General features: G+C 33.5%; 1 protein-coding gene across 13 annotated transcripts in view; it reads left to right on the forward strand.

Annotated features, from left to right (window-relative positions):
• Window positions 1-20,242, forward strand: part of UNC79 (unc-79 homolog, NALCN channel complex subunit) — a 318,327-nt gene that overhangs the window by 136,205 nt on the left and 161,880 nt on the right. For all 13 annotated transcript variants that reach the window (XM_074289679.1, XM_074289683.1, XM_074289680.1 and 10 more), the window contains 2 exons: window positions 4,129-4,350; window positions 5,463-5,690. In XM_074289679.1, coding sequence (XP_074145780.1) covers window positions 4,129-4,350; window positions 5,463-5,690 — 450 coding nt within the window. The remainder of the gene's footprint in view (window positions 1-4,128; window positions 4,351-5,462; window positions 5,691-20,242) is intronic.

Consider the following 20,242-nt stretch of genomic DNA (forward strand, 5'->3'; position numbering starts at 1 on the left):
GGAGGTCTACAGGAGGTTGTGCTGACCTTATTGTTTGCTTTTGAAATCTAGATAGTATACCAGCTCCATGCCAGGAAACAATCACTCCATTCCATTTGAATTGTCTTAGGAAGATTCAGAAGATCATCTAGCAAGATAAGGTACTGGACAAGATAAGGAAAGGACACTGAAGTCCTTTCATAAGCTGAACTGCCAAGCATTCAAATTCTGCTGCAGAGAGCACAATTCTGATGGGCTGGCCACATTGTTCAGATGCCAAACAGATATTTGCCTAAAAGGTGACTTTATTTGCCTCTTAAATACCCTAAACAACAGCAAAACAGGAGTGAATAAATGCAGCATTAAGAACAGCAAGAGTAACAAAGTGACAACAGAGAGACCAGTAAGACTTCTTTCAAATGCACATGAAGAAACAGGAATGAAGGTCAAAGTTTGGTAAAGGTAATAGTGAAGAGACAGAAAGGGGGCATTACAGAAAGAACTTACCAATACCCTCATTACAGCTGAATCAATGCTTTTTAGTGTGGGCCATGGGAGGGCACATAAAAAGTAGGGAAAGAGGGACAGATAGAGGAATGTGTGATGCCCTGGGGTAAAATCAAGGACTAGCAATGAAGGGGAAGATAACCTCTGAGGTCTCAGAAAGAAAAGAATCTGCAGGTGAGTGGGTGAGAAAGAGGAGTTAAAAATTAAAAAAAAGGAAGGAAGGAATAAGATCTTACTTTGGAGATGGAAGGGGTTTCCATTCATGAATGTTCCTATGGGTGAAGAAGGATGGTCAGTGAAAAGAGATGATGACTTTACATTGACTGGATTAAGCATTGTGGGGTTTGATACTTAAAAAGTCTACTTGTCCTGTATTGGAAGGAGAGGAGTTGGAACATCAGGGCTAATTGGCACTTAGAGAAATGAAATAAAGATTTCTTTAAATGTATGCATTTTTTGTTTTTTTTTGAGCTACTGCAATTCTGCTTTGTTTAGAGCACAGCACCTTTTTTGATATGAGCATACCGTGTGGAGCACTTCTTTGCCAGTGTCTTCAATGTCTCACATTTGATACTGATGAGAATTAGGTAAGGGGTACCTAGATGAAATTAGGGTTAATTGAGGTCTAGTGGCAGGTTCTGGGTATAGGGAGTCAAATAGAGCTCCCCTGCAACCCCTTTGGATTTGGCACAAGAATACAGAGTTAAATGAGGTCTAGTAGCGGCCGAGAGTCCCCTGTAAAGGAATTTACAGACCCAAAAACCTAGATTAATTAAAGAGGTTTATTTGGGCTTTGGAAATAAGGGTAAAGGTAGAAAGACAGCAGGGCCATACTGGCGCCAGGCAGACAGGAACCCAAACATGGCCGGCTTAAGAATGCCATGTTTGGGGCTCCTGCAAAGAGTGGACTCTCTCTCCTTTATACTGGGGTGCTTTTGGTGAAGGGGCCCATGGGTGGAGTCCCATGAAACCCTGGTGGGTTTCAGCCAGGGTTAGAATTGAATAGAATTCAATGGGTTTTTAGTTAAGGAACTGTTTGTGCTGGGAGTGGGGTTTGGGGAAACCTGAGCAGATCATTAGAGGGGGGGCTGGGACAGCCCAAGTTAGCTCAGATCCAGTGGGGGCTGGGAAATACCAGATATCTCCCATTGGGATTCATGGGGGCTGGGAATTAGAAAGGAATCTTTAACCCATATCAATACCAGAGTTCTTTAGAGAAATCTTGGGATTGTTCTTGCATTGCTTCTTTTGACCTCTGTGAGATTGCTTCTTTTGTGTGAATTTTTTGTAAAACAGTCTATTCAGCAAACATGGTATATAAATAATGTTGCTAGACATCTTCAATGAGGATGGAAGCAGCATCGAGGTCAGCTACCGTACAATGGTAAATGACTTACTTGGAAAGGCTACATGTCAAGACAAAAGTGGAGGGAGAGTTGGTGCACCACACCATCCATATGTGGAGCCATCTTTTAACAACAAGTGGAGAAACTCTGTAGGAGAATTTGAATACTTGGCAGTATGGCTAGAAAAAGTACCTTATTAGTGTCCAGTATCTTACATTGCCATGTAATCTTCAGAATCTTCCTCTGACAATTCAAATGGAATGGAGTGATTTAGTTTCCTGACAACACTGGCATACTGTTCAGGTTTCACAGGCAAACAATAATGAAGTCAGCAGAGGGACTCTGAAGACTTTCAGTTTGGTAGGCGTGCTAGCTCAGGTTATGGATAATAGAAAATGCTCTTGAATCATCAATCACCAGTGAAATGAAAGAGGGCTACATACTTGCTCCCATACTTTTTAGATGTTTTCATCAATGTTGTCAGAAGCCTTCATTGAGGATGACATCATTATCAAGGCCAGCAACCATATAGAAGGTAAACTATTTAACTTGAAAAGGCTTTAAGCCAAGACTAAAATGAAATTGGGACATGATTTTTTTGTTTGCATTTTTGGATAGGTTTGCAGATGATTGTGCTCTCAAGGCAGGCTCTGAAGCGAAATGCAACAAAAGATTGATTTTTCTGCTACCTTGTGCTAATTTTGTTGTTGTTTTTATTAAAGCTTTTTATTTTTCAAAATATATGCATGAACAATTCTTCAGCATTAGCCCTTGCAAAACCCTATGTTCCAATTTTCCCTCCTTCCCCCATGCCCTCTCTTAGATGGCAAGTAGTCCAATATATGTTAAACATGTAAAAATATGTATTAAATTTAATATATGTATACATATTTATATAATTATCATGCCACACAAGAAAAAAAAGAAATGCAAAGTAAAATGCAAGCAAACAACAAAAAGAGTGAAAATTCTATGCTGTGAACCACATTCAATTCCCACAGTCCTCTCTCTGGATGTATATGGCTTTCTTCATCACTGAACAATTGGAACTGGTTTGAATCATGTTATTGTTGAAGAGGGCCATCAGAATTGATCATCGTATAATCTTATTGCCGTGTATAATGATCTCCTGGTTCTGCTCATTTCACTTAGCATCAGTTTATGTAAATCTCTCTGGGCCTCTCTGAAATCATCCTGCTGATTGTTTCTTATAGAACAATAGTATTCCATAACATCCATATGCCATAATTTATTCAGTCATTCCCCAACTGATGGGCATCCACTCAATTTCCAGTTTCTTACCACTACAAAAAGGGCTCCCACAAACATTTTTATACTTGTGGGGCCATTTTCCTTCTTTAAGATCTTTTTAGATATAAGCCCAGGTGAAACATTGTTGCATCAAAGAAAACACAAGTTTTCCACCATCTAGCAGCATACCATCTATATATGGAACTATTGGTGATAGCAAATGGAGAAATTTTGAATTCACCAACCTTCACAGTATACTTTTCTAGGAATGTACACATAGATAATGAAGTTGACACATGCATTGCCAGAGCTCACTCAATGTTTGGGAGACTCTGAAAGAAAGTGTGGGAGAGAAGAGGTATTAGGCTATTGCTTACTTAACTTAGAAGTAGAAGGATGATTCTTTACTTATTTAAAAAAATAATTTATGTAATGCTGGAATTTAAATATTTGATACAATTCATATGTAAATTCATTTGGTCTTTTTTTTTTTCCTTTAGGGAGCTCATTCATGGCTTGTTCAAAAAATTTTTAAGATAAGAGTTATTGAAGTCTGTTTCTTGTTCTGTTAATCTGGGCTATTTATATTTTTGTAAATAATCATCCATTTCATTTAGAGTGTCACTTTTATTGGCATATGGCTGGAATTGCTTTTATTTCCTCTTTATTGGTTGTGAATCAATTCACTTAATTTCTAAATGAATGATGTTTGGAAACATTTATTCTGTTTATTAGAGAATTGGAAGAGTGTTATCTTTGAAGGCTTTTTATTATTAGCTCACATTTGTATAGTATTACAAAACACCTCACAAAATCCTAGGAAGTAGGAAGTACGTGAATTATTATCAGTATTTTAGATGAAGAAACTGAGGCTCAAAAAGTTACTCATAAGTAACTCAAAAGTTAATTGTTTGAGGTCACAGAACTAGTCTCTTTTGTTGAGTTGGGACCTGAGGCTTGCTAGGACCTTTGCCTCCAGTCTCATTACTCTTGTCACAAAACTAGCTGAGTTTACTCAATGAAGTTTCAAAATTCTTTCCCACAGGTGAGTGTTGCCTCTGACCCTGGTCGCCGAGTTCAGCATCATATGTTAAGCCCATTTCCCAGTCCTTTCCAGAGCCCTCTTCGAAGTCCCATGCGCAGTCCATTTCGGAGCCCTTTCAAGAACTTTGGACACCCAGGAGGAAGGACTATTGACTTTGATTGTGAAGATGATGAAATGAATCTGAATTGTTTCATTCTCATGTTTGATCTTCTCCTGAAGCAGGTACTTGAAACAAAAGCTTTCCTTTAGTTTATTTCTTTTTTTATTCATTTTATCATCATAAAGTCATAGACTTATAAAGTTTAAAGAGGTCTTGGAGATTATATAGGCTAACCTTTAATTCCTAAATTCTTTATATAGTATCCCTGACAAGTATTTGTTTTTCTTGAACTGTTCAAATACTGTGCTTATTTAAACACTTTATTTGGCCAAGATCTCACTATCTCAGAAAAAAGTTTATTTGATTATAATTGTTAGAAATTCTTCCATTGTTGAACTGCAATTTGTCACACTGTTCCCCATTGGGTGTTTCTGAGGCCAAGCAAAACAAATCAAATCTTCTGCATGTTATTTACCGAGACCTGATCTCACACTCTGAATTGTTTTCAAGAGGGGATCTCCAAAAGTATTTGAAGCAATAGCAGCATCATTGAAATAAATTATGAACTTCTCTGAGCCTCTCCCTTCAGTAAAAGGAGGGTATTGGAAAACGAACCTCCCAAACTGGTGACTTATTAGGATGATGCTTCTTTAAATGCTTGTGATTTGCTCTGTGTAATACTTCTGAATTTTAAGGTTTGGTGATTTCATCATCCATGTGGGTAGACTCTCTCTCTTCATTCCTTTACCCCCTAATTATCCTGTATTAGTACTAGGTGTTTATGAATTTCGTAGTTTTCACTATTAGCTAATCTTCCAGTAAAAAGTCTCTCACCCTGAACTAGGCGGCTGTTCTTCAGGTGACCCAGTTTGTTACTGATTCTACATGCAAATCTTTCTAGCTGGGTAGGAACTATTAGAGCTTATATTCCAGTAGAATAGTTTCCAAGATTCCAGGGTCACTTCAGTGATGGAGTGGGATTTGTTTGTTTATTAAAAAATTCTTTGTCACTACTCTTAGTTACACATTGTTTTGGTATTATATTACTACAAATCCTCAAATCAGTAGTTATGGAAAAGAACAATATTAATCTACCATAGATAGTTATATGTTTGATCTTTGAATAAAGATTAAACAATATCAAAGGGTGAAGGCTATTTTGGGGGAGGTGTGTACAAAAATCATTAAACAAAAAAAGTCACAAAATTCCTTCCTTTCCTCTTGTATCCTACAGATGGAGTTGCAAGATGATGGAATTACCATGGGCTTAGAAAACAGTCTGTCTAAGGACATCATTTCCATTATAAATAATGTCTTCCAAGCCCCTTGGGGTGGTTCTCATACTTGTCAGAAGGATGAAAGAGCTATTGAGTGCCACTTGTGTCAGTCAAGCATCCTTTGCTATCAGCTGGGATGTGACCTCCTAGAACGACTGGCTCCCAAAGAAGAAAGCCGGCTAGTGGTAAGCAACCAAGGAAAGGCAATAGCTCTAAAGGTCTATCTTATTACAGTAAACACTCTGAAGATGTTAGTACCTTATAGCTTACAACACACTATTACATATAATAGATTACTTGATCTTCAATTAAAATTCATTTCAATTCAGAAGATTTTTTGAAAAATTATTACATTTCATAACAAAGCAAGAAACCCAGTAATGTCAACCCAGTAATGAAAAATGACCACAAAAAATGTCCATAGAGATTTAGGCAAGCATGATTCCTGCTTTCATGGAGCTTATTGTCTAATTCAGAGGTATTCAAAGCCCTTCTCTTTCCCTCCCCTATTATATTTCCACTTTATTTTACATCTTATAGTCCACCCCTTACCTATCATAAGCTATGTGACACTATGACACTGGTATTCTTGTTGTTCCTTGACCAAGACATTCTATCTCTTGTACATTTTCGTTGGCTGTCCCCTGTGCCTGGAATGCCCTCCCTCTTCATTCTTGCCTCCTGGCTTCTCTGGCTTTCCTCATGGTCCAGCTAAAATCTCACTTTCTATAGGAAACATTTCCTAATCTTTTTTTAATGTGGTGCTTTCCATCTGTTGATTATTTTACTTTATCCTGTATACAGTTTGTATATATTTGTTTGTATGTTGTTTCCCTCTTTAGACTATGAGCTCCTTGAGAGCAGGTACTGTTTTTAACCTCTCTTTCCATCCTCAGTGCTTAGTCTAGTGCTTGGCATATCGTAGGCACTTGGTTAAGCCCCCGTTTTCTCTTCTGGAAAATGGGAATACCAATAGCACCTATTTCATAGAATTGTTGTGAAGATTGAATGAGATAATCGATATGTATGTGTATATATGTAAATGTCTACATACATATATATATAAAACATATTATGATGTTATCTAAATATTTGTTATTAACAAGGTATATAACTAATATATAATAGTACAAGGTACAAATGAATTATTGTATAAGACATTTACAACTGCTTTGTGAAGTCTCTTATTTTACAGGTGGAAAGTCAGCTTTTTACATGCAAGAGTATTAGTGTGGAAGTTAGGTTCAAGTCCTGTCTCTGAGAGAAGAGTGCTGAGGTTGGAGTCAGTGCATCTGGGTTTAAATTTAAGGTTTACAATCTAATATTTGTGATTTTAGGCAAGTCATTTAGTCTTTTTGGCTTCACTTTCCTCATTTGTAAAATGAGACTGGATGGCCTTTATAGGTTCTCCTTGCCTTAAATCTGAAAACATGAAACCTACTAACTGTATGACCATGTGAAAAGTCATTTACCCTGTCAATGCCTCAGGTAAGTTTTATTTTTTGATCAGTGTTACCTTTTTCTTTAAACACTTTCATTTTTATTATGAACTTAAGAAAATCAATTCAAAATACGAATAATTTGCCTAACAAAGAACAGAAAAAGAAGACAGAATATTATATCATCAATCTTCACAATGAATAACTTAGGTTTTTAAGATTTTAAATTTAACATGGTAATTCCAAACCTGCTTCTTTGTGTCCCCTCTGAACTTGCTTTCATTCTTTTGTTTATGTTTTTAAATATTCATTAACACACTTGTCTTTTCTGCCTTTTTTTTTTTTTTTAAAGTATCGCTCTTAGTAAGCTCCCTACTTTTTATCCAACTCTAACCAGTCTTCCTCAAATGAAAGTCTTTTGAAAAATAAGTATAGCCATTCAATAGAAATTTACTCATTGGCTATGCCTGAAAATATCTTACTCTGCAACTTTAATCCATTACCTTTTATGCCAAGAATTGGAAAGCATAATTTACCATTATCTTTTGGAGTCATGGTTAGCCATTGCTCTCATCATAGTCATTAAAAGTCTTTCAGAAGTTATTTTACTTTACAATATTGTCATCATACAAATTGTTCTCAAACTCTTGCTATAAATATTTTACACAAATTAGTCCTTTTCTCTCCATCTTTTATTTTTGGGGTTTCTTCTTCTTCTTTTATTTTCTTTAATTAATTTCTTTATTTATTTTTGCTGAAGCAATTGGGGATAAGTGACTTGCCCAGGGTCACACAGCTAGGAAGTGTTAAGTGTCTGAGACCAGACTTGAACTTAGGTCCTCCTGACTTCAGGGCTGGTGCTCTATCCACTGTGCTACCTAGCTGCTCCCTCCAACTTTTATAGACCCTCCAACTATTATAATTTTCCTTTACTATCCTTTGATAGATATAAGGTAGAACTACAAACTTGTTTTAATTTTAATTTCTTTCATAATTGCAGGTTTGTACATTTTTCCCCACACAATTCATGATAGCTACCTTTCTTCTTTTCAGAGTTGCATGGTCATATCCTTTCACCATTTATATATTGGAGAATATTTTTAATATTTTTTAATTTTTACATATTATATCAATCACTGTTCATCTTGGATAAAGGACCTTAATCAGAGAATTTTGTTATAAAGATTTTTTCCCTTTAGTTAACTGCATTTTTTCTAGTTCAATTAATAATTTGTGTGAAAGCTTTTTTATTTTATATAAGCACATTCTCTCTTTTATTGTCTGTGAATCACTCTATTCCATTTTGCTCAATAATGTTTTCTGTACGTTGTTATGAAGGATATCTCTTTTCAATCTCTTTTAATTTGTTTGTGATATATTCACTTATAACTAGGTCATGGTATTTATTTGGATCATATTGTGGTATATTGTATGAGATGTTAGTCTAAACCCAATATCTGCTGTACTACTTACTAATTTTTCCATTTGTATTTATTAGATACTGAATCACTATTCCAGTAGTTGTAATTCCTGGATTTGCCAACTACTATGTTTCTAGATTTGCTTACTTCTGATTAGTTTTGTATACTTTATTCCATTGATCAAAGTTTCTATTTTTAAATCAATATCAAACCGTTCTGATGATTACTGCCATGTGGGACAGACAGTTTGAAATCTGGAATTGTTAGGATGTCATCTTTTTCACTTTTTCCCATTCATTTTGTTTTTAAATCCCCTCCCCTAATTATATTGGTATCTTTTGTTTTTAATATCATGTATATTCTCTACTTTTTTCCTTCTTTTCTTCCTCCCAGAGAGCTATTCTTTATAATGAATGAAAAAAGAGGAAGAAAAAAAGTTCCATAAAACTAAAGAACATATCAAAAAGTTTAACATTATGTTTATATATATATATATATATATATATATATGTCATATTTCAGCTTCTTAAACTATGGTTTGTGACTCCATATGGAGTAACTTGTAACAATGTAGGTGTCACTAAATCATGATTTATTATCAATAAATGTTTGATATGTATGCTCATTTTATGTACCTATGTATCTGGGGTCATATAAAAATTTCTTGGATGAAAAGAGGTCATGATAGAAAAAGTTTAAGAAGTCCTGATACATATATATTTCACATCAATGTTCCCCTTCTTATACAAAGGAGGAGGGAAAGGTATCTTCTCTTTGGGGCCAGATTTGCTTATTATAAATCACAACATTCAGCTTTGATTATTTTGTTATTATTGTTCTTTCCACTTACATTATTATAATTATCTTATATATTATTTTTCTAGTTCTGCCTTTGCATCAATTCATGTCATCCCACATTTCTTTCTATTCACAATGTTTATCATTTTTATAGTATAATAATATTCCGTTACATTCATGTACCACATTAACATATTTTATTTTTTCTCTAATTGCATATGAAAACAGTTTTTAACATTAATTAAAAAAATTGAATTCTAAATCCCCTCCTTTTTTCCCTTCCTCCCTTATTGAAAAAGCAATCAATTTGATATAGGTTATACATATGTATTCATACAAAACACATTTCCATATTAGTCATATTTTGAAAGAAAACAGAAACTGAAAAACAAAAACCCAAGAAAAATAAAGTCAAAAAGGATGCTTCAATTTGCATTCAAATTCCACTGTTTTTTTTTCCTCTGGAAAAATGGATAGCACTTTTCATTAAAAATCTTTTGAAGTAGTCTTGGATTGTATTGTTTGGAAAGCTAAATCATTCATAGTTGATCCTTGTACAATATTATTAAAATTGTGTATACTGTTCTTCTAGTTCTGCTACTTTGCATCAATTTATGTAAGTCTTCCCAGGTTATTTCTGAAATCAATCTGTTTATTACTTCTTTTTCTTTCTTTTTAAAAACCACTTACTAGTGTTTGATTTTTTCCAATTACATGTAAAGAAAGTTTTCAACATTCATTTTTGTAAGGTTTGGAATTCCAAACTTGTCTCCCTCTATTCTCTTCCCCTTTCCAGGACATCACTCTGATACAGATTATGATATATAATATAGAGTAATTATTTAAAAATTTTCCTTATTAATCTTGTTGTGAAAGAAAAATCAGAACAAATGGGAAGAAACCTGAGAAACAAAAAACAAAATAAATGAAAATAGTATGCTACTATCTGCATTCAATTTCTGATCACTGTATTGCAGAGAGCTAAATGTATTATTTCCTTACATAAAGTTATTATGTGCAGTTTTCTCCTGGTTATGCTCACTTTACTCAGCATTGATTCTTTTTAAGTCTTTCTGCGTTTTTCTGAAATCTGTCTGTTGATCATTTTACAGTCACATACCACAACTTATTCAGTTATTCCTCAAATGATGAGCATCCTCTCAATTTTTCTTCTTTGCCACCACCAAAGACCTTCTATAAGTATTTGTACATATAGGTCATTTTCCTTTTTAAAAAAAATTCTGTAAGATACCTAGTAGTGGTATTATTGGGTCAAATGGTATGCTTGGTTTTCTACCTCTTTTGGCATAGTTCCAAATTGCTTTCAGAATGGTTAGATCATTTCACAACTCTACCAGCATTGTAATAGTGCCCAATTTTCCCACATCCTCTCCAACATGTAATTTTTTTCTTCTTATATTAGCCAATTCACTAAGTCTGAAGTGATACCTCAAAATAATTTTAATTTGCATTGCTCTAATAGTGACTAGAGTATTTTTTCCTCCATATGACTGATTTCTTCTGAAAATTTCCTGTTTGTTTTCTTTGACCCTTATCAATTGGTGAATGACTTATAATTCTTATAAATTTGACATAATTCTCTATATATTTGAGAAATGAGATATTTATCAGAAAAACTTGATATAAGAATTTTCCAGTTATGATTATTGTGTTTTTCCCTTTATATTTTTCCTTTTTATCCTTTCCTTCTCTTCTCTAACCTTCTTCTTAAATTATTGTTTTACTTCTAATTAATTTCTCCCCAATCTGCTTTTCTTTTTAATCAATCCTTGCCTCTCTAATACCATTCCCGTCTTTCTTCTGTGTAAACTAAGATTTCTATAGGCAATTGAGTGTATGTGTTATTCTCTCTTTGAGCCAATTCTTATGACAATAAAGCTTAAGTGTGTTCATCACTCCCTATCTTTCCACTTTGAAAGCTATTTTTAAAACCTTTTTTATGTGAAATAATTTAACCCATTCTTTGTCTCCCTTCCTCTTTCTCTCAATGAATCCCTCTTTCTGACACCATAATTTTATTTTTAAGATGCCCCAGCACAATCAAATTGTACCCATGCCTTCTGTCTATGTATAGTACTAATTATTGTAATAATGATAAGGTTTTTAGGGGTTATAAGAATCATCTTCTGATATAGGAATATAAACAGTTTAAACTTATTGACTCTTTTATGATTTCTTTTTCCATCTTCACCTTTTTATGCTTATCTTGAATATTGTATTTGAAAGTAAATTTTTTTCTATTCAGTTTTGATCTTTTCATAAGGAATGCTTGAAAATTCTCTATTTCACTAAATTTTTATTTTTCCCCCTAAGATGATACTTTTTCTTTATGTGTGCTTTGTCCTCTAGAATATCATATTCTAAGTCCTCTGATCCTTTAATGTAGAAGCTATTAAATCTTGTTTTATCCTGAGTGTAGCTCTAAGATATTTGAATGGTTGTTTGCAATATCTTCTTCTCGACCTGGGGCCTCAGGAATCATTTTAAGAATTCTATCAAGAGGTGAATGGTGGATTCTTTTAATTTCTATTTTATTATCTGACTATAGAATATTAGGGCATTTTCTTTTCAGGAGAAAACAATAAAGTTGTTAATTTAAGAAATGGGATTTGTTAGGCAAATTATTACTGATGGTAAACATCAAAGGTAACTTTATTTTTTCTTTTTTTTTCTTAGTATTTTGTTTTTCTTTAGTGACATATAAAAACAATTGTAACATTCTTTTTTTTTTAAACTTGAAATTCTAGATTCTGACTTCTCCTTCCTCTCAAATCCCTTCCTTGAAAATGGAAGCAATTTAGTATAGGTTATACATTTGTAGTTATATAAAACATTTCTATAATAATAATGTTATGAAAGAAAACATAGACCAAAAGGAAACCTTCAAGAAAAATTAAGTAAAAAATGTTATGTTTTGATCTGCAGTCAGATATCATCAATTTTTTCCTCTGGGTATGGATAATATTTTTCACCATAATTTATTCAGAGTTGTCTTAGATCATTGTATTGCTGAGAATACTTATGTCATTCATTCACAGCTAGTTATTTTCCAATATTGCTGATACTTTTTACACAGTACATTTAAGTTTGTATAATTTTGTGGAAGGCTTTATAGGCTTTTCTGAAATCTGATTGCTCATTATTTCTTATAGCATAATAGGATTCCATCATAATTACACACAAGAATTTATTTAGTCATTCCCCAATTGATGACTATCCCCTCAATTTCCAATTTTTTGTCCCCAGAAAAGAGCTGCTTTTGACCAAAGATCCCATTTGCTTATAGTCTGTGGGCTGAGAACTCCAGAAACAGCCATTGCCACTGCTGATTCAGTGGCTCCCAAGTCCTGCTCATGGTTTATTGGGGCTGGACCTGTGCTGGTGTGGCCCATGTTAGACTGCTCCATTCTCACCCTGGTGTGACAGACCTTTCCTACCAGATTTAAAGTTGTCCTGGGCTGGAAAATCGTTTCACTCCATTTTTTTGTTGGTTCTGCTGCTGTACAATTTGTTTAAAGTCATTATTTAAATGTATATAGAGGATTTTGGGGGAGAGCTTAGGTGGGTTCCTGCATTTACTCTGCCATCTTGACTCTACCTTCAAGAATAGGTTTTCTTAATAATTTCTTGAAATATGATGTCCAGACTACATTTTTTGAATCATGGCTTTCAGGTAGTTCAGTAATTCTTAAGTTATCTCTCCTCAGTCTCTTTTCAAGGTTAGTTGTTTTTCCAATGAGATATTTCATGCTTTCTATTTTTCCAATCTTTTGGTTTTGTTTTATTGTTTCTTTGTATTTCATTGAATCATTAGTTTCTACTTGCCTAATTCTAATTAAAAATATTTTTTTTTCAGTGAGCTGTTGTACTTCCTTTTCCATTTGGCCAATTGTGCTTTTTAAAGTAATCTTCCTTTAATTGATTTTTGTGCCTCTTTTAAAAATCATTTTTAAGGTTTTATTTCCTTTAGTATTTTTATTTTTGTATTTTTCCTTTACCAAACAGTTGTCTTTTTTTCATAATATTCTTTCATCACTCTAATTTCTTTTCCCATTTTTCCTTCCACTTCTCTTATTTGATTTTTAAAATCCTTTTTGAGCTCTTTCAGAAGTTCATTTTGGGTCTGAGGCCAAATCATAGTTTTCTTTGAGGCTTAGTATGTAGCTGTTTAGACTTTATTGTCTTTTTCTTAATGTGTTATTTTTACTTTCCCTGTCACCATAGTAACTTTTGGGGTCAGATTCTTTTTTTGTTGTTTCCTTATTTTTTGAGTTTGAAGTTTATGTTAAAGTTGTGATCTGTTTCTGGGATGCTTCAAGATTCAGATTTTTGGTCCTATTGTTTTCAGAGATAATTGTGGGGATTCTGTAAGTTTTCTGTCTTTTCAAATAATATGATCTAAGGAGACTTATGGTAATTACTCTCCTGGCCTGTATGCTGGTACATGAGCAACTACAAGAACTCTTTTATTCCCTGAAATTGTGACCAGTGGTCCTGTTGTAGTGTGCTAGAGTGTGTTCTTGCCATGGAACTATGTAACTATTGAATAGAGTCCTTCATCAAAGTGTCCCCTGTAATCTTCTTACCAGTTATCTAACCCCTTTATTGTCTGTACTCTTGAGAACTCTGGAAACCATCATTGCCAGTTAAGTCACTTTCCCAATGATTGCTGCTAGCTTTCTGGAGAGTGGGTTGCTCAGGCCCAGCCTGTGTTGTGTGGCTTATGCTGGACTGTCCTCTTTTGTCACCCTGTGAGACAGACCTTACCTTTTGATCTTTTAAGTTATCTTGAACTGGGAAATTGTTTTATGCCATCTTTTTGTTGGTTCTTCTGCTCCAGAATTTTTTTTTTTTGGTCTTATACTTGTGCCATAATTTCCTTAGCCATTCTCCAGTTGATGGGCATCTACTTTGTTTCCTGTACTCTTTTCCCAACAAAAGTGCTGTCATCAATATTTTCATGTATGTAGGGCCTTCCTTTGTCATTGACCTTAGACTGTATACACTTATGGGCAGTTTAGTTTAGTTACTTTTTTGAATAGTTCCAAATTGTTTTCAGAATGGTTATACAAATTCACAGCTCTACAAATAACATGATTATTATCTAGAAGCTCTCTGATACTGACTTTTCTCATAAGAACTTTGTTAATTTTCTGGAAATGATATGTTTTTGTTTTATTTTATTAGTAAACATTTGGAACAATCTTTCATATGATTGTTTAATTGTAGTATTCTATTCTTTTGAGAATTATTCATATATTTGACCAGTTATCTAGTGGAGAATAATTTCTTGTCCTGTATTTCTATTAGTTGTATCTATATCTTTAAGTCTGATCCTTATTAGAGATGTTTGATACCGTTTCTACTCTGTTGACTGCTTCCCTTCTAATGTTAGTTGAATTAATTTTGTTAATGCAGAGGTTTTTCATTGTCATAATCAAAATGATCTTTTTTATTTTTAATCTCTTCCTATCTACTTACTTTTTCACAATGCATTCAGTACCTCTGTCCTTGAATTGGTTCTAAGTGTTACACTGTACCTTTCCCTCACTCGCTCATTGGAGAAGCTTCTTGAAGGCCAGGACCAGTGTCTTTTCCATCTTTATATCCAGTGTCCTAAAAAGTTTTTGTACAGGGGGCAGCTAGACGGCTCAATGGAGAGAGCAACAGCCCTGAAGTCAGGAGGACTTGAGTTCAAACTGACCTCAGACACTTAAGGCGTCCTAGCTGTGTGACTCTGGGCAAGTCACTTAACCCCAGCCTCAGGAAAAAAAGAAAAAAAAATCTTTGTATACAATAGCTTCTCATTAAACTTTGAATTAGATTGAATTCCTGACTCTAGGCCTTTGCATAGATAGTACTCCTCATGCTCTGTAATGTTCTCTCACATCACCATCCTTTCTTAGTACCCTTCAACTTCTTCAAGGCTCAGCTTAGGAAAAATATGTTTTTAAAAAAGAATATTTTTCATAATTTCTTTCTAACACTCCCTTTATGATTAACCTTCTTCCAGTATATTCTTTTTCTTATATTTCCCTCTCTTCTTTTTTGTTCTTATCTATTTCCCTTTAGATGTTATTTTTTTTAATGTCATTATCTGTATGGATGGATATGTAGGTATATGTATATCTATTAAACTATTCTTTATTTTCATAAGTAAATTCATATAATGCTTACTCCTCTACCTCTTCCTCCATATTTGCGTACTCATTTTCTTGGGCATTTCATTTATATTTATGATCCAGCTGCTCTGCCTCTGGCTCTCTTCCAAGTGCCACCCTCTCTGCCATCTTACAAGAAACAATTTCTTTGAAGAAGGTGGCAGCCACATGTACCAACTGCCTATCAATTGCCACTATAGGGCAGGCAGGCGGTCTGTGATTGGCAAGTTGCACCATGACCACCAAGTTGTTCACCTTTTCCCTTTAGGCCTTGATTGAGACAGTGACCTGAATCTAAGATTTTTTGGAATTAGCAATGCCTGTAGCATATTCCCTAGAGCCATTATTCAGGGAAGCAGCTCTGGATCAGCCACTCTTCTTCAGTTTTCTTGCTAGTTATTGAAATCCTAGAAAATAAAATTCTTATCACCAAAGTTCTTGACAAATTCAGTATTAGAAACTAATATGACCTTAATAAATGGAAATAATGTTAAAAAAGAGGCTATTACTATCTTCTTTGTTGCTGCACTCAAAGGACCATAGGACCTTTCCATCTGATTTGCAATTTGAATCTCACATCTATTGAGTCTTCCACATATTCACTCACTAGAATGTGAACTCCTTCCTCTTCTTTTTGTATCATCAGTATTTAGCATAATGCATCACACATAGTAAATACTTTATAAATGCTTTGTTCATTCCTTCAGTCAATAAAATAATAAATTATTCCTCCTTTCTCACTTCTTCCTTACTGTATTCTTTTTCTGTGTTTATTTGCTCTTTAAAAACTAGTGTAATGATTTATGATCTGGGAGGAGCCAAGAGAGCAGAGTGGTAAGAGCAATGCAGCTGTGATTCTCTCTTCAAAACTTTAATAGATAGAGAAAATCCACCAGACTAAATCCTAATGGGAAATTCAGAAAATGTTTTAATAAGTAGTCCCAGCTTGGCATAAGGTGATACACAAGTATAATTACAGGCACAGGAACTAAAGTGGAGGAGCCACATGAAACACTCTGTGCAGAGGACAAGAGGAAGCTTTAGACTTATATTAGAATTCCACCATACTGATACTGGGGCACTATGATGAGGATTGCTTTGTTACTACTCAGCTCTGAATCACAGACGCAGTATATCCAGCGAAGTGGCATTTTAAGGTAAGAAGTCCCTGAGCAGTGCAGTGAAAAAGAAGGAGGTTCAACTCAGAAACAAGCAAGCAATCAATCAATAATAGTAGTAGCACCTGGAGTTTATAGTTCTGCCATTCTAAACCAAAAGAACTTTCTAGTTGACTCTTAAGGATTTTAGTTGAATCCAGAGACTTTCCTAGACACAAACTCAGGTCAGAAAATTGCAGAGTTCAAATGAAGGGAGTACCAAATATACTTTGCTCTGAGTCAGAACACTGGGAGCACTGAAAACTTACAGGTCCTTAGCCAATTATTTGAGATCTTAGAATATTATAACACTCAATATACATGAAAGCAGCCATAGGACCAGTTCAGAATTTGTCTACAGAAGTATGGCAGAACACAGCCAGTAAGGAAGTAGACTGGAAGAATGAACAAACAAAAAAAATAGGCTATTAAGTTGGCAGGACCTCTCAAGACACAACACAGAAGAAGAGCAAAACTTCCACAAGCAATATGCCAGAGAGAAACATAGCTTGGACACAAATTCAACTAAAATTCTTGGAATAGATGAAGCAATAGTTAAAAAAAGCTAAAATCTTTACAGCATAAGAGGTCTTGAAGAAAAGAATTTGAAAAGAAATGAAAAGCATAGAAGAAAAGTTGGAAGGAGAAGTTAGGGAAATAATTTAGCAAATTGTGCTTGGCACAGGAGATAGCAAAACTTGCTCAAACAAAGGCTTCTTGAAAACTTGAAGGATCAAATAGAGAAGCCAATGATTACATGAGAAAACTAGATATGTTAAAGTCAAAAGGCTGAAAAATAGAAGAAAATATAAAGTAAATTTAAGCAAAGTATCTGATCTGAAAAACAGATTGAGAAAAATTTAAGAATCACTAACCATCTGAATACCATAACAAAAGAGAATATAGACATTCTGTTTCAAGAAATCTTAAAAGAAAACTGTTTAGATTTCTCAGAATTAAAGGACAAAGTGGAAATAAAAAGAATCTAATGGTTGCCTCTTGAATGAAATGCCAAGATGAAAATTTCTAGGAATGTCAAAACCCAAATCCAATTTCCAAGTTATAAAAAAATATTTCAAGCAGCCAGAAAGAAATCATTCAGTAATCTAGGAATCAAAATCACAAATGAATTAACAGCTTTTATGAAGAAAATAAAAGCTTACAATATCATGTTCTAAAAGGTATAAGATACCTTACCAAAAGTACCTAACCTAGTACAACTAATAATGTGTCAGGGGAAAAATAGATTTTTTAATGAAATAAAGAAATTCCAAGCATTCTTGTTAAAAAAACTTGAGCTATGTAGAAATTTTGAAGTTAAAAAACCATAAAACAATAAACATGAATGAGCAACAATAAAGGACTAAAAGAGGATAATTTGCTTACATTCTAATATGGGGAAGTAACATATATATGAAATTTGTCTCCTCAGAATTCAGTAATTGTTAGGGTCCATAGAGGGAGAGCAATTAGACAAGACTTGGGAGTAGTTCTTTTATGTCTTGAGGATCTTAAGAAAAGAGTAGGAAAAAAGGAAAAATAAAACATGTTTTGGGGTATATAGGGCCTTTCTTCTTATCAGTGACCTACTTGGGGCATAAGTCTAGTAAATGAATCTCTGAATCCAAGGTATAGATATTTTAGCTGTTTATTTCAAAAATGTTTTCCAAAATGGTTGTACTGATTTACAACTCCACCAACAATTCACTAGAGTGTGTAATTCTTAGAACACCAATATTTAACTATTTCCATCTTTAATTATTTTTGCCACTTTGCAGGTTAAGGGGGAAATGTCAGATTTTTATTTGTATTTCTCTTATTAATTATTTGGCACTTTTTCATATGGTTGTTAATAGTGTGTAGTTCTTTTGAGAACTGTTCATTTCTTTTGACTGCTGTGTACTGGGGCATGGTTTTGGGTTTTATATATACATATGCATACACACATCTGCTAATTATATATTTTAGTTACTAAAGACTTATTAGAGAAATTTGATGCAATTTCTCCCCCCCCTCCCATTTAACTGCTTCCTTTCCTATTGTAGGTACATTAATTTTTTGGTAAGAAGCTTTTCCGTTTCATATAATTAGATATCCATTTTATCTTTTGTAATTCCCTCTATACCTTCTCTGGGTAAGAACATATCTCCTGCCCATAATCTGCTTCTCTTATAATTTTTTTTGGTAAGATCTTTTATATTAATGTTATGCATTCATTTAAGTTATTATAAACTATAACGAAGTTTTGATCTGAGTCTAATTTCTCCTTGACTCTCCAGTTTTCCCAACAATTTGTATCTAATAGGAAGTTCTTTTCTTAATAATTAGTATTTTTAGGTTTATTTATCACTAGGTTATTGAATTCTTTTTTAAAAAATTCTATTTATCTAGCTTTCTTTCTGCTACCTTTCTGATTTTTTAAAACCAATACCAAATGGTTTTAATGATTGTTGTTTTATAACATAGTTTGAAATCTGAAAGTGCTATTTCCCTTTTCTCCATACTTTGATATTCTAAATGTTTTATTTTTCCAAATTATTTTTTGTATTATTTTATCATTTTATTTATCATATTATTTATCATTGTATTTGTATCATTTATTATTTGTATTATTTTGATAATTTGATTGGAATTGCAATAAAAATCCAAATTAAATTTGTCATTTTTTATTATAGTGACACAGCCCAACCATGAGCATTCCACAGTTTTTAAAGTTATCTTTTATTTGTTTAAGGAACACTTTGTAATTGAATATATATAAATATTTTGTGTGCTTTTGTAGGTCAATCTCAAAATATTTTATGTATTTTGTAATTATTTAGAATGAAATTTCTTTTTCTATTATTGCCTCTTGGGTTTTATTATTATTACATAGAAATGCTATTGATTTTTGAAGGGTATATTTTGTAGCTTGTAACTTTACTGAAGCCATTAATTATTTCAGTAATTATCTTTTCTAATTCCCTAAGATTTTCTATATAAACTATCATATCCTTAGAAAATAGGGATATTATTGTTAGCACTACTGTCTATCTACCCAGGTTACTTATACCTTCGGAAGCTAATAATTAATGTGCAACAAGAAAATGGTATTTACACACATATATTGTATCTAGGTTATATTGTAACACATGTAAAATGTATGGGATTACCTGCCATCGGGGGGAGGGAGTGAAGGGAGGGAGGGGATAATTTGGAAAAATGAATAAAAAAAATAGGGATATTATTAACTCTTTCTTAAGCTTTATACTTTTAAATTATTTTTCTTGATTCATTGATAACATTTCCAGAACTATGTCAAGTATTAGTAGGAAGGGTGGCATCCTTGCTTTACTGTGTATATATGGAAATTTTTGTCATATCTTTAGTACATTTGCATCTTGTTTTTTATTGAAACATTTTAAATACTATTTTATTTTCTGTGTCTCTCCCTTCACCTCTCCATTCCCTACACCTTTCCACTCCCTAAGATGGTAAGCAATTTGTTGTATTCATACATGTGCAATCATGTAAAACATACTTACATATTAGTTATGTAAAAAAAGAAACATACCAAAAGAAAAAAAACATGAAAAAAATTTGTAGGTTTCAATCCACTTTCAGACTCCATTAATTCTTTCTTTGGATGTGGATAGCATTTTTTATCCTGAGTCACTTAGAATTATCTTGGATTGTTGTTTTGCTGAGAATAGCCAAGTCATTCACAGTTGATCATCATACAACATTGCTGTTACTTGTGT

Source organism: Sminthopsis crassicaudata, chromosome 2, assembly GCF_048593235.1.
Source record: "Sminthopsis crassicaudata isolate SCR6 chromosome 2, ASM4859323v1, whole genome shotgun sequence".
In the NCBI taxonomy this organism is placed as follows: domain Eukaryota; kingdom Metazoa; phylum Chordata; class Mammalia; order Dasyuromorphia; family Dasyuridae; genus Sminthopsis; species Sminthopsis crassicaudata.